The 22,441-nt window shown below is 54.8% G+C and overlaps 1 protein-coding gene and 1 long non-coding RNA gene across 3 annotated transcripts in view; one reads left to right on the forward strand and one right to left on the reverse strand.

Annotated features, from left to right (window-relative positions):
* Positions 1 to 22,441, forward strand: part of LOC122370226 (cell surface glycoprotein 1-like) — a 47,559-nt gene that overhangs the window by 10,387 nt on the left and 14,731 nt on the right. For both annotated transcript variants that reach the window (XM_043345646.1, XM_043345647.1), the window contains exon 2: positions 17,860 to 18,232. In XM_043345646.1, the coding sequence (XP_043201581.1) occupies positions 17,925 to 18,232 (308 nt within the window). In that variant the 5' untranslated portion in view covers positions 17,860 to 17,924. The remainder of the gene's footprint in view (positions 1 to 17,859; positions 18,233 to 22,441) is intronic.
* The window catches only part of LOC122370227, a 40,270-nt gene that overhangs the window by 1,257 nt on the left and 16,572 nt on the right, over positions 1 to 22,441 (reverse strand). The gene's annotated exons all lie outside the window — the stretch shown is intronic.

A 22,441-nucleotide genomic window follows, 5' to 3' on the forward strand; every position in this document is an offset into this window, starting at 1 on the left:
GCGGCGAGGACGACCCGAGGCGCGGCTCGAAGGGACCGCCCCGCCGCGGATAGGTAACTGTCGCCTCCAGTGGCCTTCGTGGTCGAACATCGGCTCATTAGATGACGTCCTCCGACACTCAGGTGGTCTCGCACTGACGCCGATGACGTCCGGCTGGCCGCCGCTGCCGCCAATTCTGGGGATTTCTCGTTAGGCCGAGATTCGGAGAATTCGGGTATCGAAGTAGGATCTCAAGGTGAAGGTGATTGTGTTCTTTGAGTGACCTTTCGACAAGGTATGGTTAATCTTCGTTCTTTCTGCTGGAATCTGGTCTCACATGCACGCTTCCTTGCTTTGTCAGGTTTCATGGTGCGCTTGTTAGTCAAAATAGTTCGTTTCGTAACCGGAAATTTTGCTTATATCAGGCATTGTTCATTGTGTGATGAGTATGCTCTGTGAAGCTCGAAGTTTTTATCCCACTTGTCACAAAACAAGACAAAAATGCAAGCGCTATATTGTCATAAACTCCTTGTCATACGTGTGTAAGCTATAAATACGTATCCAGTTCTCTGACATTTCCTATCTTTGTGACCTATTTCTGACCTGTGGCCGTGGAAGACCCTCCTCATTGAAATCGAAGGTCAAACCGTCACACGCAAATGGGACATGTTCAAAAGCGCCGCCAGGACACTACTTTCCGAAAATGAGAAAACTTCCCAGACATTCTCACAGATTCGTGCCTTTCCCCTACCGTATAATTCCCTAGCCATTACTTTCTCCTGTCCTATGGACAATTTCACGGTGGCTCCTCAGAGTGGCACAAAAAAAGTCCGGCGAGGGGATGCCGTACCGGGACGGCGCCGGCCTGGGACAGAGGCGCACTCTGTCCGTCAAGGTGAGGGAGCAGCCGGGGGGCAGAGGCGGCGGCGCGGCCAGAACCTGTCGGCGACCACCAGCCGACCTCGCTCGGAATGTGAGCCCGATTTCCCAACATCCCCCGGTCGACCCTGCAGAGTACTCCGCTCGGCAGGCACCGGAGATGGCGAGTACGCCATTGTAAACATCCCTCAGTGGGTCTTATTTAGTCAACGACTGGTCCTGTCCAACGACGGATGACGGGTAAGCGTGCCAGACGTTGAGTTGCAAACCTCTCCAGGGCCGAGTTCAGATGAACTTCGACGGATAAAGATACCATGCATGGTTGAGCCAACGCTGCACTATTTCCTGCCAGTGCTTTTGAGCCAGATTCAGCGTGATTTTGATCCCGTCCTGGGCAGCATTCTGCTCACGGTCTCCTTTCGTGCCAGTCCGGTGCTCGTGTTTAACTTTCCGAAACGACTAGCACTACCTATGCATGTAGAGAACCGGCCTATTAGACGACTGACCGAGTTGGCACAGGCTACTCATTTCCAGAGAACCAGACGGGAGGGGGAGAGAGAGAGAGAGAGAGAGAGAGAGAGAGAGAGAGAGAGAGAGAGAGAGAGAGAGAGAGAGAGAGAGAGAGAGAGAGAGAGAGAGGTGGTGGTAAGAGGGTGGTGGTAAGAAAGAGACGGCTCCGGATGTAACGCCTCTCTCTCTCTCTCTCTCTCTCTCTCTCTCTCTTTCTCGACGGATGCGTGGGTTTCCACGACCAGCCATGGTCTCCTTGACCTAGCCAAGAGTCGGCCAACAGGAGACGGAAAGCAGCCCGCCTGTACCCGGGTTTCGCCGTGTTTGAACACGCACCGACCGTTTAGCGACTGTCGCCGACGGCCTTTCCTGTTTGCCGAACCGTCTGAAGACAGTATCGTGCTTACGCCCAGGCGAACGGCGTGCTGTTTAACGTCCACATTATCCCCCGCACCAAGTGACTGGTAAACGGCCTCGGGGCGGACCCGGAGACCGCCGCCAGCACGCAGCCGTTTGGTTCAAGGTCTCCCAAGCAGCGGTCGTAAAGCCAGCCACGCCCCTATGATAGAATGGGCCGAACAGGCGGCGCGTTACGAAACTCCTCGGCCACCAGCGGTACGTGCGGCCTCGCTGACTCAGTGGCGGTGGCCTTTTGGGAAACGATCTGCATAGACTAGCCCATCCTGCACACACTACTGTGTTGTGGGCAATGCTCGCTGAACGTCATACTCATGTGCAGTGGATCTGTGCATGGCTGCAGTCCGGTCGCCATAGTTGATACTCGGCCCGTCCACCACTCGAGCTACCCCTGGCTGCTAAAGTCACGTGCCTCCACGTCTGGCAGCTGTCGTGGGGCACGTGACCAGCGCACGATGGTGCCCCGTGCACTGTCCAAGGGCGCAGGATGGGCCGCTGAACAGGCAGTGTCCGGTGTGAGGGGCTGAGGCGACTCCGTCCGGCCGGCCCCCCACCGCCGCTGGCCAGCCGGCCATGTGCTCGTGAGTCATGCTGCGTCGGCGTCTCCGGTGTTAGCGGCCTGGTCGGCGCTGCAGTCTCCGGCTGTGCGCCGGCCGGGGACGGCCCTGAACTGAGGCCCGCCCGATCTGCGGTCTCAGCGCCGGCAGAACCCGTGATTGATGGTCGGTATCTCAGCTTCTCGATATCCCAGTTATGCCAGGTGGCCTTGAATCATTAGTTGGACCCGGGTGAAGTACCGAGAAAGGATGCGGAATATGTTCTCCGTCATTCTCACCGAGGTAGAGCATACGCACCCTTTTGTTCCTGAACGTTCGTGTGTCAAAGCTACTAAATAATGTTATCAGTGCTTGTTAACACTGTGTAGCACGCATCGCAGCGTTACTGACGAATCATATAAGGTAATAATCTCTAATGACGTGTCAGCGACTAGCGAGTATCTCAACTGAAATAATTGATTAGTTTACCACAAGCTTAGGTATGCTTGATGCCTCTGGTATACTGGTTGTATTTCCCACGAGACCACCGTTGTAAGACTGACATTTTTGCGCGGTCACCGCCACTCAGTTGGACGTCACACGAACGTCAATAAATCACCGGATCCTGCGAAACATCTCCGGTACGTCAGTCACGTCAGTCTCAGTCACGTCAGCCCGGGTCCCGCCGGAGATGATGTCACGTGCCCTCTGCAGAAGCCAACTAATGAAGTTTGTTGCGATTTTAGTTATTCACCACGCCCGTCATGATTGACTAACACAGCAAATGCATTTTTGTTTATCGATGATGACGGAATAAGAAATCCGACAGGACACAACTCATTCAAATAAAGGATAACCCTCTGCGGGTAGAGACCATATCACACCTAACAGCTGGCCTGAATTCGCTGTCATTCTCGTTTTATTGGCATGTGTCGACTCGGGGCTTTTTGATTGATGCCTCGCCATGACTCACGGAAAGTGAAGCTGTCATGACAGTCAGTTTTCCCTGGCGTGAGAGTGTTGAGAATCGGCCACCTCCAAACCTCTCACCACTGTCTGCCAACAGCCACCTGCAGCCGCCACTCTCGACCCTCTCGGTTTCCGCGCTCTCGACCCTCCCGGGTTCCGCCACCGCCAGCCCTCTCTCCACCTCCAGAGTTCCTCTCCCGCCGCCGCGCCGGCCCAGATCGTGTCTGACCTTCCCGGGCCCCGCTCTGCCGCCGACCTCATCTGACCTCGGCCTTGCCTTGGTCGTGCCGCGAGGCGCCGTCGCCGAGTCAGCAAAGTGCTCGTTAATACCCCCTCCCCCTCCGGAGACGGGAAGTGCGCGGGCCACCTGTCGCGCTTTCCGGACTCCTTTGTCACTCCCTCTGTCCCCCGCCCGCTCCCGCCCTCTCCCCGTCTCCCCCCCCCCCCCGGGTCGGAATAGCAACTGACGGAGACGGAGGCAGGTGCTGTATGTGTGTGTTTGTGTGTGTGTCGCCTTGTGACGAAGACAAAACAGTCCTGTGCCGAAGGAAGGCGCCCGTTTACACTGACGAGTAACACAACTGTGTGCGCCGTTTATGTTTGTCTTTATTCTCATAACGGCCCATGTCAGCCGATCCACTAGGGTGACCTAGTCAATCGTGCGACAATGCTTCTTGTCGTGTTTACCACCACGATTGTTCTCGACTGCACGGTCCATGTTCCAGATGCATTGCCATTTTGATTAGCTCAGCACCGGTTGCAAAAGGTCGTTCCAACCCGTACAAAGAACGGTGTTTGCCAAACAACACTAAACTGCACACAATGCTGGATACGGCTTGTCATTTCGCGGGCCGGCCCGTTTCCTGTGTTGACTACCGTGCTCCCGTGTGTCGCTCGGGACAATTCCTTGTTATACCCGGCGCGCCCTTGACAAGGTCTTGGTCCGCAGAATACCCTTTGTTCTGGTTGTGAGCACCAGCGGAGCGCGGCCGGCGGTGTCGGCCGTCACATTCCGCTGGTCCAAACTCAGTCGGCGGCGCGGTAAGCGACCGGCCCGCGCCGCTGCAACGCTGTTCTCAGTCCATGGAACAACTGCCCAGACGCGGCAAATCGTGCGCACACACGGCCTCTGGGGCCTCTCTGTACCCGGCCAGATCTCGGCCAGGTAAACGCCGCTTACCCGGATGGTTGGCGGCGTTCCACCGGCCGACTGCGTGTGCGGTATTTGTCCTGCGCGCCGCCACGGCCGGCAGCCCGGCGTCACGGCGGCGTCACGGCGGCGTCACGGTATTGTCACGGCCGACTGGTGATGGCGCGCGTGCTTTACACCGCCGCGCCGGCCGGCAGCTGGGGATGTCCGACCAGTGTCGGACCCGACTGGAAAGTCGCCGGAGAAACCGAACTGGATTTCCAGCAGTTCATGCTACAACAGCTGTCGGTGTGTACCGTCCTAGAAGAATCCAACATCGCTGCCGCCATGGCCCTGTCACTGTCACTAAGTGTTTGGCACTGCCGCGGTAAACACTGTCACCATCGCTATCACAGCGGAAAACCTAGCGTTAATATCATAGCTCATGATTAACAAGGAACGAGGTTGTTGCAAGAAACCAGCCACGCACTGAGGCGTATGTTGTCGAGCCAGCCAAACCACAACAGCCGTAACGTCTAAAGCATGAAAGGGAAAGCTTACTCGCTTTCATGCTCTACGGACATTTCCCCAAGCTCTTTTCACAACGCATGGGGCAACATGACTTATCAATCACTCGATCATCTTATCTCGCCACCGATCACAGCTTCCATAAACTGCGCAAATCGGCCGAGAGCAGGTAAACCACCTCTCACTGCGACTGCCGGAGTCACAAGGCCGGCAAGGAGGTCGGCTTTACAGCTTGGGCACGCCCATTCCATCCGGCGCGGCGAATAGTCAGCGGCACTGGCTACTCAAGGAGTGTTTTTAACCCCCTTTATGTCGTATACGGTGAAACTCTGCTGTCTTGGAGCTGTAATGCTGAATACTGACAGCCAAGTTCATCGAACGACGGCGAACCGACCTCGCCCTGCAACAAGTTCGAATACTGATCAGGAAGATAGTGCCTTCCGCCCATAGCGTCTGTCGTCACGGTCGGCCTCAGCGCTGACCGGAAGGCCACTGCCACTTGGGCCAGCCATGGGTCCATCAGAACCCAGCGTGCCCGGCAGTGGCAGGGTGGGAGCCTCGCGTGCAGCCGGGTTTCTCGGCAGTGCAGCGCGGCGTCGCTGACCTCCGGTGGCCTCTGCTCGCTGGGACCTCCGCTGGCACGCTGCAGAGCCGGTCTGCGTAAGGTCAGAGAGCGGCATGCCAGCAGCGATGGATGGGCGCTGATCACTACCGGCACACCAGCAGATTGCAGCGCACGAAGAGCGGAATAGACGGGCGGGCAGCGCGCGACGTACCTGACAGTCACTATCGAGTATCGATACTTTGTCGATAGAGAATTTAGTGCATGTAATTAAGTCAGGGAATGAGCACTCGAAGTGAACAAAATGCAAAGCTTCATTTATCCGTGATAAGGTGTACGAATATTCGCTTACATGAAATTCAAGGTAATCCACACATACGATTGACTGGAGATCGTTGAACCTCTCTGCGTTTCAGTCGAAGCCACAGCAACGTGCACCATTCGGGAAATGAAGGCAGTAATCGTGCTTTATAACCAGCTTAAACATTTATGATTTAGCTACCGCATTTTTACAGCTTCTGTAAAAACTGTGGTGGGCACGCTACAAAACACGACAGATCGAGGACCGGTAGCTCGATACCAGGTTCACGAATTCACGGCTATATTCGCTTATCACCGAAACCGGTCGGTGTCACATGAGTCATATTTTAGGTACCCGACGGCGCATGATAGTTATCCCGAATGTAATCGACAAACAATTTTCGTCACTATATGAGAAATTATTCAACAAAGCTGGCATCCCTATGATCAGTGTTATTCAATAGCAGGATAACACATGAAAACGATATCCCAGCCCCGTCATTGCACATCTCTTCATATTCGCAAGTCACTCCTTGACAGAAAAGATGAGTAACAGACGGCGATCTCTCTCCCTCCTCTCCTTTCTTCCTCTTGCCTCTTCTCTTTCACTCTCAACTCACACAACACTGACGAGTTTGATCAAACACCGGCGAAAGCGCATTGCCTGCCGCGTAACACTGTCTCGCGCCCACACTGAAAACAATTTAACCCAAGGCTGGCGAGTAAACCGGTGTTTTACGGGTACCCCTATCCGCAACCATTTTTAACCACCCTCCCAGGAGTAGTGCTAGGTCCCATTGCGGTGTAGTCGTACTTGCTCTGAGCGGATATAACCGCTGTCAGCGAACAAGTCCGCTGAGAGCAGGGACGACTACACTGCAATGGGACCTTACTGTAGGTACTCCTGGGAGGGTGGTTAAAAATGGTTGCGGATAGGGGTACCCGCAAAACACCGGTTTACTCGCGGGCCTTGGGTTAAATTGTTTTCAGTGCATTCACACGCGATCAGCTAGCCGAACCAACGTATGGCTGGCCATTCGGCGCCATTCGTCATCTCAAACACCAGCCTCCATTCATGACGTGAGTGGCTGAGACTGCCCGAGCCAGCAGCATGCGTCACCTCACCCGTACCCCATACCGCGCGTGTGCCAACCCCCTCCCACACGTCCGCCCACCCCCTCCTCCAATCACTCCCTTCGGCAGCCGTCACCCCATAAACAGCCTCCTATGGTCGAGCACGTCAACCGGAAATGCCTTCCAGATTATAACTCGGTTTCTGGAAGTGCCCGAGCTATAACTATTCAGGAGCTAGCACAACCGACCAATGCTGATGCACTGAAAGAATGCACTGCTGGTGAGCGCGACTAATGCAGGTCGTGTGTCAGCTCCGGCGGGGAACTCTGAGACGCCGCGCGGGCATCAGAGGCACGGTGGCATGGGCCGGCCGGCGTCACCGCATTCGGCGAACCACGGCTCTGTAAACTCCCGAGAACCACTGCTCAGGCCGTCCGTCCGGCAACAGGCTGCAAAGAGACCGGTCGTGTGTGACGTAACTGACCCCCTGCGGCGGCCACCCGGCCCCGTCTGCTCTAGTGGCCACCGGGCCGCCACCTGGCCGCGTTAATGAGAGATCACTATCACCAGTCCCGGCCAGCTGGGGTCAACGGCGGCCCGCAGGGTGGTTTAATGTGTCCGACCGCGGTCAGTCACCTGTGCACACCTGCTGGCGGGGCACGATGGGAGTGTGGGGCTCTTTATGGTCAGAGGAGCAGATCATGTCCCGTCTCACTCACTGACACAAAACTTTCAGACTCCAGCAGCCTCGGTGTCTTACAGGATAGCTTGCCAAACGCAGTTTCCAGCAAATCCCGTACCGACGCGCTATGCCAGCTGCATAAAACCAGCTGGCTGTCAGCTTCGAGCTGCCAGGTGCACAGTCCAGCCATCGCGTCGGGCGCGTGGTGTCCTCGTGACGCCGGGCTGGCTGCCCTGGCACTCTGGGGCTTCCGGAGACCCTGTAGGGGCATCCAATTAGTGACAGCATGCTCGCCGGCGCGCCCCAGCACGTCTCAGCCTCGGCTGTCCCACGAACCAGGGTAGGTCAGGGTCAGCAACAAGGTCGAAGGACGCGTCAAGATGAAATGTTGACGAAAACACGCAGCATTCAAGGAGACCTCCCCTACCAAATAAGACAGTTATGAGATGGTATTTATCGCACTGCTCTTGATTCAAGGTCTGACTAAATCCTGGGCCCTGGGCTTTGGACAAGTGAAAAGGCAAGGAGTGTTGAATGGAGATATGATAAGCGAGAATATGCAACATAACGGGACGAGTTATGGGCCAAACATGATCAACGCTACCAGACTGGTAGCACTGGATACCCAGCTGAAGGGAAAGGACGGATACCGAAGGGGAGCGACCGTTATCCGAGGGACGCACTGTCTCAGTGCTTGGCACACCTCCGCCCGGGGCGAGGCGGCACGTTTATGGGGTCGCCACGCCCATCTCACACGGCCAGAGTGTGAGAAAACCCCACCACGAGCCCGGGACACGTCATCGGCCTCCCAGGCCTCGTCCGACCGACACTGACCGCCGAGTGACCAGTGGCGGATCTAGGATTTGAGTTTAGGGGGGGCAAACATTGCGCCGCCAGGCAAGTCGGCGAGAATTTCAAACGTCCAGTCTTAGGAACAAAAAAAAAAGAGCTACCCCTACTTTTCTCCTCGGATTTCGGGATTTTTTTTTTGATTTTTTACATTTTTGTCAGTCCGGCCAAGCCAGGGCAGCGCAAAAAAAAAAATTTGCAGCCACCCTGACTCCGGGAGATAGTTAGAGAATAGCTCACCGGCGCTATGGACAAAGATTGAACGTTCTTCAGCATCATTCTGCTCGTCCTGGTAGGTACTTGGCTACCTTATTACATAAATATGTTTTCGAAAAAAGTCGTACATTTGCCGGCAGCTGGTTGCAGCCCCGGCACCTCGGTAATAAGGCGACAGTAACCGATGACGGCGATTAGCACCGGTGCAGCAGCCCCTGCGGTCCGCAGGAGCGGATATTGCGCGGAGGGAACGGTAGCTACGAAGCTCTGGCGGTAATCAGACGATCACAATAATCTCTGATAATGACAGGTGATCGCATTTCGATATTTATGGGTTTACGATTTTCCAGTCAGTGGCGTAGCCAGGTGGGCCCGTGAGGCACATGCCCCCCCCCCATCAGGTTCAGGGGCCCCTCGGGTTATTCGGGCCTGAGGGGCCCTGCGGCGCCAATTGGCCGCTGAGGGTCCACGTTGGCCATATTTGGACTAAGTAGGGCCCCACAGGGCTCGTAAGAACACCTCATGGGCCCACAAGTGCCAACATTAAGATCTCCATAAGGGCCCTAAGCCAGCCTCTGAGGCCCACTTGCCGGCCTCTGGGGGTCCTAACCGGCCTATAGGGGGCCAGCTCTATGTAGGAGCTGCACACCCGCCTATAATGGCCCCACGGCCCACACCCATTTCTCTGAGGGCCCCTATAACGGCGACTGTGAGGGCCCTCACCGGCGCCCCTGAGCGCCACACCGGCGTCTCTAAGGGCCACACACCCCTAGCTCTGAGGCCCTACACCAATGGCTTTAAAAACCCTACATGGGCGGTTCTGAGGGCCCTTGTCAGTTACCAGCGACCCTGACGATCCCACACAGGTGACTCGGAGGATCCCAGCGGCGTCTGAGCGCACCATACCAGTTTCTGAGAACCCCACAAGGCTCCTGAAGGCACCGGTGACCTCTTAATATCTTCTTGTCGGCCTATGAAGGGTCCGTTCCGTAACAGCAGTTCTGAGGGCCCCACGCGCGCCTGTGATGGCCCTAAACCAGTGTCTCTGAGAGCCCCCACAACGGCGCCTGTGAGGGCCGTCACCGGCGACTGTGAACCCTCCACACCGGCGGCTCCGAGGGCCCCACATTGCCATATCTGAGGGCCCCACACTAGTGCCTCTTAAGGCCCTATATCGGCGGCTCTGGGGGCCCAACATCGTAGCTTCTAAAGGCCCCACAAGTGCGCATGTGACGGCCACCCACCGGTGACATTTGAAGGCCCCACACCGGCTACTCTGAGGGCCCCATCGGCGCTGAGTCCGTGCCGGTCTCTAAAGACGACCCCACAGGGTTTCTTAAGGTACCACCGGCCTTTGATGGCCCTTTGTCGGCCTCTGAGGGCCCATCGCCGGTCTCTGGAGCCCCCTGCCGGCTTGTAAAGGGTACGCGCCAGCAGCTCTAAGGGTCCGACACCCGTGTACGACGGACCCACACCAGTGTCTTTGCAACTTACCGTTTTTTCGCCCTTCTTCTTAAAACTAACTTTTCTTTTCTTTACATCTTTATTTCATGCATTGCAAGTTGTGTAATTGTTTTAGTTTTAGTAGTGAAAGACTGCAGAACCAATTATTTTCTTCAAGCAGAGTTAGTGGGAGTTATTGAGGGACAAAATCATTGGGGGTGCTAACTGGAACATTCGGGGGTGCCCGGAAAACCATTGGGGGTGCTCATTTGAGCATTGGGGGTGCTGCAGCACCCCCAAAGGTATACAAATCGACACCCATGTCGCCTGCCATGTTACAGCTACCACCAGCGCAGCTTTACTTCACATTTCACAGCGTCTGACTGCCACATTGTTTACCCATCACTAATCCCCACCGAACTCATCACTAATCCTCACCGATACCATTTATTTCCTCCATTTATTTCACATTTTCTTTTCAAACACCATATTTTTAGTATCCAAGTTGTAGTTTTTTTAGGGGGGGCAAAAAGATATGTTTGCCCAGAGGTTTTCCGTTTAGGGGGGCAATTGCCCATTTTGCCCCAACGTAGATCCGCCACTGCGAGTGACCAGTGGCCGGTGTCCAGTGACCATTACTCGCTGATGACGACCATTGCCCCACCACCACAGGGCATCAATGCTGCTGAATGAAGAAACATTTACCCGCTGGAGGACAAAGTTTGGTACGTAAAACCGGAGAGGGCTATCAGAATAACGTCTCGCCAGAGAAGGTCGCGTTTTTCTCGTCATCCTCCTTAGCGAGCTAATCGGTTTCGCAATCCTATCTTGGCTTCCCCCTCGTTCCACAAGGTCACCACGGGTCGTCCCGCCCGCTCTCATGGCATCACGAGAGAGATATTCCGCCTGGGCGAATCCACTGAGAGAGAATCTCTCCCCGGAGGCCCGCTCAGAGACGGCTCCCTCACGCGCGAGCGCAGATGAAAGGCCCGTCTCACGGCATCAGACAGAGCCGCTTCTCTTCAGACACAAGCCATCGAGATGTCTCACCCTTTCCCGCCGTCTGTCTCGTTTCATCCTATCCCGTCACTACGGGTTCATATCGTTACGTCTCACACACCTTGTTTTAGCTCCGCTCGTCTCAATTCGGCCGCCAGTTCTCCATCTATACTTCGTTCCTTCTCGTTCAACCTGGTTCCTCCTAACAATATCCCAGTCGACTCGTCCTATGCCATCCCATTCCTCCTTCACTCCTTCCTGTTTCTAACCTTGTCCTGTTCCATTCCAACCCATCATCTCTTTCAGTTTCGTCTCATTCCATCCCGTTCCATTCCGTGTCGGCTCGACAGGCTCTATGCGTGGCCTTCTGTCTGACCCCGAGTGTGACCTCGCCGCCAGCCCGGCACGGTGTGTGGGCTGACCGGTGAGGGGAGGTGCCTGACAGCCCGATAGTTCCTAACACCGCTCGCTGAGGCTGAAGGATATGGGCAGAACATCTGAATGGGTCCGAGGTGGGCTCACAGGGATCAGACGGGCGTTTAGACGGGACACGCCACGTCGACAGAATTACCGTCAGAAATGGGACGGTTGACCTCACTGAAATACTGGTCTTATCTGGTGTTTATCGGGCTGTCACTTTCCATGGCTGTTCATAATTCATAACCGGGTTAGTAGTTTTTAGGTGAAGATAAATCAGCTTCTACGGGCGAAGGTCATGGACGGCAAAATATACCTCTATATAGTATATGGAAAGTGCATCGACATATATCTAAAGTACATACGAGGATTACCTATACCATGCCATATTTACGATGATGTGGTTGAGCTATAACAAAACTCTTAATAGACTTAGAGACATGTTAGTGTGGAGAGCAAATAGATATTATAGGATTAAATTGGACTTACTCCACAAGAGAATCGTTTTCGGTCGGAGCTTTCGACATGTATTACATGTCCTCTTCAGCGAAGGTCGGTAATCGGGGCGAAAATAAAACGTTCGGGTCGAATCGAATCGCACAAGATGTCGGTGAGCTGCGCAGAGTTATTTCAGGCCGCTTGAATTATAAAATAAGCAAGCCTGAAACACGTGACGACAATAAGAGTACACTCAATGAGAAAGTCTACCAAAAAACACGAACGCATACCACACTAATACCAGTAAAACGCCTTTTGGGCGAAGAACGAGCGAGCGAGATAGTGAGCCCTGCACGCGCAGAAGGGCGAGAGGGTGCTTCCAACGGTTGCGCAAAGCACCCTTCTAACTGGTTGCTAGCGGTGTGCCAAATTTGAACGCAATCGGCCCAGCCGTTCCTGAGATCTGGAAGCGGCATTCTGCACGTGCGCACGTGCAAACGGGGTCCAAAATGACTTTTGCACGGCACCCTACTAACCGGTCCCCAACCGTGTACCAAATTTGAGCGCAATCGGCCCAGCCGTTCTCGAGATCTGGAAACGCCCCCTGCACGTGCGCACGTGCGTTAGCACCCTAACCGCAACACATGGGAATGCATTGCCTGGTGGGTGCCTACCTGTATGCCAAGTTTCAGCGAAATCGCCCCAGTAATTACCGAGTTACTGAAATGGGAACAAATTTGGCACCTCTTATTGTTGTATTTTGCACGTGCACTGGGGGTGACCCACATGCATCGAGAGTATCCTATTTTGGGTAGAAGGGATGCAGCTACCCTACAAAAATTACCGCAAGTTAATCGCCCAAGCGGCTGCTGAGATATGAGCCTCTCAAAATCACTACTTTTGCAAAACAGCTTGAACACCCTTGACTTTTCACGTGGCACGTGCCACGACGGTCACTGAGATGTATGAAAAGTAGTCAATTACGGGGTAGAAGGGATGGGGCTACCCAACAAAAAAGACCGCAGGCCAATCGGTCCAGCGGTTGCTGAGATATAAGCCTATCAAAAGCGTTACAGGCCGGGCCGGGCCGGGCCGGGCCGGGCCGCTCATTCTGAGATTTTTCCGTTATATTGAAAAGACTCACTTCGCTCGCCGCGCTCGCTCGCTCGTAAAAATCCTAAAAAAATATAGAAATCAATACATACTATCTCGGTACAGAAATATAAAACGTTATACATACCTATAAATACCACAAAAGTTAAAAACTACAAAGATGCTAAAGCAGGTGGGGTACAAAAGTGTAAAGAGATCAATATAAAAAACACTATCACACGATATAAATGTTTAACACACTATAAAACTACTGGCAAACACGACGAATTATTGGCAGCCAGCGGTCTTGCAGCAGCGCACCTGAGTTTCTGTTCACATTCGCATCATTAGGCGACACCAAGACGGCCTCCCGCCGTCCCACAGTCCGGATGTACGCCGACTCGAGCAGCAGTCGCATCTGGTAGTGGCTGGCTCGATTTAGTACCTTGACCTCATCGAAGGCAGGTGAACAATCCCTGTGAGCACTGAAGGCCGATGCGTTGGCTCTCGAGCGAACAGCTCCAGTCCAGCTCTCCCGGTGTTCTCTGACTCTGGTTCCCAGCTCACGGTCTGTCTCGCCGTCATCCGCTACTGCACGACCATCAAAACCCGCCAGCAGGAGTTCGACTTTATACGCCGCAAGTTCCGTCAGCATGGCTACCCGCTCCCATTCATCGAGTCCACCATCCAGAAAGCGCAAGCGCATCTCAGACTGAAGGCCAGGGCTCTACCGTCACCACCAAGCTCGACCTCACCAGCTGCGCCTGTCAGAGTGTCAGTCCCGTTCGCTGGCTCCTGTTTTTACCAGCTCAAGCGGGAAGCCAGCAAGATCGGCATCCAGCTGGTCTCCAAGCCGTCGCTGACCATCGGATCATTGCTCTGCAGTAAAGCCAAGCACCACTTGCCGAAGCTGCAGGAGAGCAACGTGGTCTACAAGATCGAGTGCTCCTGCCAAGTTGACGGTGATCCTGTGGTCTACATCGGCGAGACAGACCGTGAGCTGGGAACCAGAGTCAGAGAACACCGGGAGAGCTGGACTGGATCTGTTCGCTCGAGAGCCAACGCATCGGCCTTCAGTGCTCACAGGGATTGTTCACCTGCCTTCGATGAGGTCAAGGTACTAAATCGAGCCAGCCACTACCAGATGCGACTGCTGCTCGAGTCGGCGTACATCCGGACTGTGGGACGGCGGGAGGCCGTCTTGGTGTCGCCTAATGATGCGAATGTGAACAGAAACTCAGGTGCGCTGCTGCAAGACCGCTGGCTGCCAATAATTCGTCGTGTTTGCCAGTAGTTTTATAGTGTGTTAAACATTTATATCGTGTGATAGTGTTTTTTATATTGATCTCTTTACACTTTTGTACCCCACCTGCTTTAGCATCTTTGTAGTTTTTAACTTTTGTGGTATTTATAGGTATGTATAACGTTTTATATTTCTGTACCGAGATAGTATGTATTGATTTCTATATTTTTTAGGATTTTATTAGTGTGGTATGCGTTCGTGTTTTTTGGTAGACTTTCTCATTGAGTGTACTCTTATTGTCGTCACGTGTTTCAGGCTTGCTTATTTTATAATTCAAGCGGCCTGAAATAACTCTGCGCAGCTCACCGACATCTTGTGCGATTCGATTCGACCCGAACGTTTTATTTTCGCCCCGATTACCGACCTTCGCTGAAGAGGACATGTAATACATGTCGAAAGCTCCGACCGAAAACGATTCTCTTGTGGAGTAAGTCCAATTTAATCCTATAATATAAAACTCTTAATTTTGGCCGAAAACAGATATCTTGGTGCACATTTTAGTACACGAGTGCGCACACAATGCACGTTTACTGAAAAATTAGGTTTCTGTCTCTAAAAAAGAGCAAAGGTCTCGCAGATTTTGCAAATACATTGTCAGGGTAACTATAGTTCCCACGCTTATGAGTAAATATCACTAAACTGAAAAATGAATATTATCATCCACCTCCGAGGCACAAATCCAATTACTATGGGAATCACCGTGTCATTTCGCCTGAGTTGAATCAGCTCCGTCCTCCAGTTTGCGTGACCAGATCGCCGTAACGAGCATGGGACCGTCACCCGCTCTCCGTAAAAACCAGCTCGATCACAGCAGCGAGCCATAGCGGATGCCCACGTAATGACATCATCCGTGACGTCATCGTCATCGTGACGTCATAGGAGCGCCAGTGGTGGGCGGAGAAGGCGCCGATGACGATCGGGGAAGGGGGAGGGACTCCGTGCCGGGCGCGGAAGACACCGGTACCACGCCGGTCCCGGTCCCGCAGCATGGATGTGCGGTTCGTTATGTAACATAACACGTCCACGGCCAGTGGGGCCCCGCGGGGCTATAGTCACTAGTCAGGGCCTCACACATCCTCAGAGGGCTAATGGTGCGCGGCTTTTCACCATGCTTGTTCGTTTTAAGCAGAAACTGATTGACGATTCGATCTCATAAAGACACGAGCCCGTCGATTGCGATATGTGTTACCACATGGAGCGGAGCGTCCTCATCCATCGTCCCCGCTACCGAAGCCCCGCCAGGGTGGAACGGCCTCTATTGCGCAAATCGCGATGACTGTCAGCTAGCTCCTCAGGTCGTGTGCATATTTACGGCCAGGCAAATATATGCTTATCTGTTGCGTCTGTAATGCATGCCTTCTGAGCATCAGTTGAGCTGACTTCACGTGCCATGCTGTTACCATGACATGACGTGAAAGTATCTGTGTAAGGCTGGGCAATTTTAATGACTTATTTGCATTGCGGCGTAAGCAACGCCGCTCCCAGCCCGCCCAACTATTTCGTCTCCTGAGAAATATCCCATCCCGACGACTGAAAGACGCAACAAAAACGATGAATCAACAAACAAATCCATCGTCTACCCACGAAACAAAGTGACTCCCCGAGTAATAACTCCCGCGATGCGCGGCGAGTTTCTCTGCGACGCACATTCCTTTCCTCTCACTCCGCTCGTTCATCCGACTTTCTGCAGCGGCCGCTGAGGTATCTTGCGAGATCGTGCGGCCTCCAGGGTCGTAGAGTACTGAGGCACCAGGACGATCCCTCTGTCCAGCTCAGCGGACGGTGCCGCGCGCTGCGCCGGCCATCTGACTTTGACCAAGGTCAGCCCGAGTCCGATCCGCCGCCGCCGCCGGACCAGCTGCAGTGAAAGCCGTACCGCGCCGCGTCTGCCTCCAACCGCCATCCGCGCCAGAGACCGACCGCCGGCCGTTTGGCGGGGGCGGGGCGGGGGCGGTAGGTATGTCATGTGACATCTGACAGTGGGTCGGGTGGTCCCATGACCATCATGGATTTGGTTTTATGAAAGTTGGTCTCGTGATATACGCGATTTGCATTCGAAACTCTTCGACGTCATCTCTGCTCCCCTGCCCGGGTAGATGAATACCGATCACTACCTGGTGTTGCAAAACTTGCAAAGGAAAAATGAAATGCCGTGCCATCCTCCTGGTCATTTGGCAGCCCATTGTCAGGATCTGGCAGCTCTAGGAACTGAGAGGGGTCATCATGCGGTCAGGCGCGTGACTGATTCATCATGCATGCACCTGGGGACGGCAGCTCTCGCGCCGGCCGTTACCAGTGACATGGAGACGACTGCAGCGGCCGCCCGTCCACGAGAACCGAACACCCTGTCCATCACCCCCGCTGCCGCCGTTGTGCACTCGTCCGCCGAGGGCCGAGTTTTCTCCGCGCGTCGTGCGCGATGCGGACGGCGCGAGAGCGAGCGAGAGTGGGTCTGTTCGCGATCGCCGCTCCAGATCGGCCCGGCCGCGGCCGTCGTCGCTGAATGTCATGTATACGCTCAGGCGCCTCGGTCGGTCGGCGACTGGCACCGCCAGGGTCAGCGCTCCCGGCTCTGTGCGCGGCTGCACCCAGCCCGTCGCCGGACAGCCGTTGCGGTCGTGGAGCACCCCGACCGCTCGGGGGTCGGCAACAGAGGCGGATGACTCGCAGCTCGCGGCTGGGAACAAACAACCCGGCTGCACAGCGGGCAGCCCGGCGCAGCGCATCCGTCTCACCGGCGTGCAGAAAAACGAGACGGGCAAAACGCGCAGCGCAGCGCTCATTATTTAGCCTTAGAGCGTCACGATCTCGGGGATCCTTGGAACTGCCGGCGCCGTATTGGATAAATCCAAACAGTAAATAACTAATATGAACCAACATAACCCTTTCCCTACAACGTCAAAGCAAGCTAATCGTTTAGTGTAGAGGTGAAGGATGAAAATGGTGCTCCCTTCAGATAATTGAGGGACATCCCGTCGGACATCCCTGCAGGGGTTGATATTTGTTGGCCTTCACCCGCTCGCAGCTCGTGCCATCCGCACTGCACGTGCCACGACACGGCTGGGTGCGGTGGCCATTGTTTGACACGACAAACATACCCTCACGACCGGGGTCCTCGTGAGCCAGCCGATGTTCGATGTCATTTGCTGTTTCGCGGACGTGAGGTCCGAAGGATGGCCGACAGTTGCTTATCCACGGGTTGGTCTTAATCCCGGTACACGAGGCTGAAACGGGACAATTTCACCCGGCGTAAATCTGACACCTAAAATTGTCAGCGACAAGGCATTAGTGGCGTGGAATTTCATCAACTTCACGCCAGGCGAGACTAAGACACTTATGATGTGTTCAAACAAGTTGAGAAGAAATTAAGCTGTGTGATGCGAACATTATGTGATGCAGGAAGATCGAGGTGTTAACAACAAACTGGTTATTTACAAGCTGAAGATTAGATATAAACCCAGAACCCATCGTGGCCTGCATTGTCATCAAAACCTCGTCTATTTCGCCACAAACTTACCTAAATTTCTCTTTCGACAGGACCCTTGTTCGGGTGAGACCAGCCAGGACCTCTCGTCGCGCCCACGGACACCCGCTTCTCCACCATGTCGGAGAAGGGTGAGGACACGGTCGTGCAGGGGTTCGACAACCCCGTGTTCGAGGACGACGAGAAGCGCCCGGCGGCCAGCTCGTCGTCGGACCACTCGTCGGAGCGCGCCTCGGACCTGGAGAGCGAGGGCGAGCGGCCGACCAGCGCCACCCAGCGCGAACAGGCCGCCGTCGACCTCGAGCTCGTCACCATGGACAAGAAGAACGGCATCAAGAACGGCAAGGACGCCGTCATCGACATTACCTACCACGATAGCGGCGACGCCATGCCCGGCGGCAACACGCACCGCAAGTTCATAGGAGGGTGAGTACTGCGATATCGCGTGGTTGAGGGATAGATGTGGGAGGGTCCATCGCTGGTCTGGCTGCTAGCAAAGGGTTGTTTGCGGACTGCGGGAGGTCTCTCCTGTGGTTGCAAGTACTGTTTTGGATCAGTGCTCACCAAGGCTACCATCGAGTAAAAACCCTGCAGGACAGCGAGTCAGAGTCATCAAATCCTGTTTACGATCACGTCGTTCCTGACGTTTACGATCATACCTCCTCCTATCGATCGAGCTGAGCGGGTTGACGCAGGTTGCATCCGTCACCTTCCTCTGTCCGTGAGCCCACAAGCTGATTGTTTGTACACTGCTGACTCACCGGCCGTGACGGGGCGCACGAAAAACACCTGCAAACGAACATACATGTGTCGTATGTCCAGGGTCCGGCGCATTCACGCTCACTCTTCCCTTCGTCACCTCCAACCACGTCATTCTCATGACTGTTTCATGCTCTTGCCTCCTGTATACCACCTCGACTTAATGTGGTATTCTGTGGAACACTGTTAACCACCCCTGACGTCGGTTGCATGCTCGACCTACGTCCCGGCGCGTGCGTGTCGCCGCGCTCCATAGCTGAACGGCGCCCGTTGGAGGCCGTGTCCCCGGGTCACGCCCAGCCCAAACCGTGCGAGATCGGAGGGCGGCCATCGTCGACACGACCTGTCGACTCAGCAGGCGCCGGCGCAGGGTCAGGGTCGCCCGGGAGCAGGGGTCGGCGCTGAGTAAGCGTTCGCCAATGCCAGACCCAGTGGGTCTGCAGGAGTGGAGGCCGAGCGGGCACCCCGATAACTCACCCCATGACGTAGATCACTTATGTCAGTTCGGTGTTTGGTTTCTGAAATTTTCATCATCAGCGATGAAAAAGTGTAAGTGGAATGGGTCTTAGTCATCCTCATGGAAAATTTATTCTTTCTTCCATTCAGCCATTAATATGCTACCTCATTCTGTAACTTCTTTCACAAGAATAACAGAATAAATGAAAAATTACCGCAAAAACCTCAGACGCCACTCGCCACCTGGTTTCTTCACCTGCGACCGTTGGGTCACACTGCGGCGTCTATGCTGAGGCCCCCGGCCCACCCAGACTTGGTCTGTCCATCCCCACCGTACTAACCGCCGCGCCGAATGCCTCGCCGCCGCGCCGCCGCGCCCGGCAGACCGGCTGGCCTCGCCTCCCCGTGGCCGGCAAAAACGGTCCAGTTCTGGAGCGGCGCACCGCCCCCGGCCGGCCCACGTCACGGCGGCACGGCGGCGGCGAGATGGGAGCGGCGGGGCCGGTCGGAGAGCGACTCCGGCCGGGTTCCGAGCGGTCCCACAGCACTCGGCGGGCGCTGAGTCACCTTAGGATGGTAGACGGCGGTGGGGTGTTATGGCGGTGGCACAGAGAGATTTCCTGGGCTTGGTTTCCCGTCGGAGACAAGAAAAATCAGATGATGATGTCGGATGGAAATATGAGGTCATAGGAGAGATGGGAAATTCGCGATGCCGGAGTCGGTATATCTGAAAAGCGACATGACTGTAAAATTTCGAGGAGCAGGGATCCTTCGTTGAGTTTATTTGGAATTCGCGACACGCCTATGTTCTATGACTGAACGACACTCGCGAATTGTAGTCGAGAACATTTCACAATTATCCTGCCTTTACGAAATTATGATCAAAAGCGAAAGTTGTATTTCATTACGTAAGACTTATTTCGATTTCTAGTTCACATTTTTATAATCTACATACTCAGACATCGAGTTTTACCTTACTGCACCGATTCCGTCCGAGGGTGACTCGAATGACTCATCCTCGACAGCCTTGATGACACCCGGTACTCAACGTCTGCTGCATTATGTGTGGAGTTACATTGCAAATCACAGGAAAAGCGAGCATCATTCGTCAGGGCTTACGTTGATTAGCCTGTGAACCGCAGCGAGTAGGATGTGATGCACCCATGTCTCCTGCGCTTTTACCTGTCCCGAAACCGTTACTTGACCGGAAGATAAGCAACCGAATGTTTTTGTGTTTACACATGAGTACTATCTAGCTGATCGCTGACACCATTTTCTGGGAGATTTGAGGTAATGCGACGCCTCGGGTGTGTCATTGTGTGCTCTATCTCAAGTCATGCAGCATGACGATGGGATATTCGAGCTTCAAAGTTGGTTGAAAGACAATTTACCAGGTTCGGGTGCTTAAATATTTGATCAACCAGGTATTATCTAGGTATTCCTAGCTAAGCGAAGACAGTAAGCATTCAAGCATAAACTGAAGTACGCATATAAATTGGACAATGAAATATTTGTGATCCACCACGTCAGCGGCGACGTGGGCTTAGGTTCCTCGTGCCCAGCCCACTGAACCGAAATCGATTATGCGGTCCAGCGGTCACGTGCTCATCCATACGAGAAAGTACTCGTGACAGGAGATCGGCACTCGAGCTCGACGCATACCCAAACCGGGAGCCGAGAGCGCTGCCAAAGATGGGAGACCGTTCTGAAAAAACCGGCACAGCTCCCCATCCTCCAAAGAATGTCCGATTGAATTCACTGACACAGCGGCGCGAACGGGACAAAGTGTAACGATACCATCCGACATCCCTCGCAAATGAGTTCTTTCCGCCGAAACTTTCCACTGGCGGTGCCCACCTGGCCAGTAGGTATACAGACGGCGGATGGGACTGTCACGGCTGTCGGCGGCCGTCGGGAGGCACCTGGCGTCTAAACGCTCCGCTCCCAATGGGACACGACCGACGTCCGGAGAGCTTCCCTAGCTCAGAGCGAGCCGTGACGTCGTGAGTATCACGCTCGTGAGTCTCATCGGACCGCGATGTCACACCCCGGGTCGCGCACGCCGGGTGTCGGGGATGACCCAATAAGTCGGGTCGGTCCAGACAGGTGGTCGGTGGCCAAGGTCGACCAGCTCCTGTGGACCGGTGGACGGCGAACCGACGGAGAAAGTGGTCCCGGCGGAGCGGAGGGGAGGAGAGGACCGGACGGAGGGGACAGGCAGGTGGAGGGAGGACAAATGGAACGGCCGGCGGAAAAGAGGAAGGCGAGGACGGGCAGGTAGAGGGGAGAACGATAATGAAAGGATGGTAGGCAGAAGAGGACGGACAGACGGCGGGAGGACGAGGAAAAGTTTCGTGATGGTGCAGCTACTAAAAGTAAAAACCATTGCAAGTCCAATAATCCCACATTTACCTTGCATTCGTCCATAATATGGACGAAATTCGAACTCCATATTTCGAGCGATTGTCTAGCACATACCATCATAATAAGGATCATTCACTAAAATGATGAAGAGCGCTTGTAATGGCCGATTTAGCCAACTTTTTGATAGCCTGACAAGCTCCGGCCACTCATTCATGGGAACGGGTGCCCGCTCGGAGTGCAGCGGCGTGTCCCGTTAGGCCGGAGGGCGCCGGGTGCACTGGCCTCCGGCTCAGAGCGGTGGGAGGGAAGACGCACCGGTGTACCGCGAACAGGTACGGCGGTCAGCCAGCGGTAGAGGGTGGTCGGAGGATGAGTCAGCTCCGGTCCGGCGTACCGTGAGGACCGGTCTCTCCGGTCGGTCCGGCCCGGTCCGTCCGGTCCCCGCGCGGTCCGTCCGGTCTCGGCGGATCCTGAGACCGCAGATTCTAGCCAGTCCAAGAACCCCGTACGTTGGCCGCGGACCGCAGAGTCTCCGCAGTGTGCGCAGAACCGCCGCTGCCGCCGCGGCCCGGGGCGCCTGACGTCGAGTGCCGCAGATGCCAGACACTCTTTACGGCCGCCGCGGCCCGCCAATCAGACGAGGGGAAGGGGAGTGTGCGCCGCCGTCCGCCGGGCTGAAAAACACGTCCGTATTGGTAGGCGGCAGCGGCGGCGGCGGCCAGCCTCTTTGTCTGGCGCTGCCTACGTGTGGACGTGGACCGTTTATTTGCTGTTACTGTTTATTTGTCGCTGGCTGTACCCACTCGGTGTCAGTGGACGGATAAACAAACAACCAATGGAGAGGATCGTGCGAAGATAAATGAGGAAACTATGTCCGGGGTTGTCGACACTTGTATTTTTGTTCTATTTTGAACTTCGGTAGCACCTCCCAACATTGCTCAATAGTAGGGCTGATAATCCCGGGATCGGGATCCCGGAATCCCGGGATTGTATTAATCCCGAATCCCGGGATTAGAAGCATCGGGATTTCGGGATCCCGATATTTTCCGTACAGAA

The sequence above is a fragment of the Amphibalanus amphitrite genome, unplaced genomic scaffold (assembly GCF_019059575.1).
Source record: "Amphibalanus amphitrite isolate SeventyFive unplaced genomic scaffold, NRLGWU_Aamphi_draft 001111F_arrow, whole genome shotgun sequence".
NCBI classification, from domain to species: domain Eukaryota; kingdom Metazoa; phylum Arthropoda; class Thecostraca; order Balanomorpha; family Balanidae; genus Amphibalanus; species Amphibalanus amphitrite.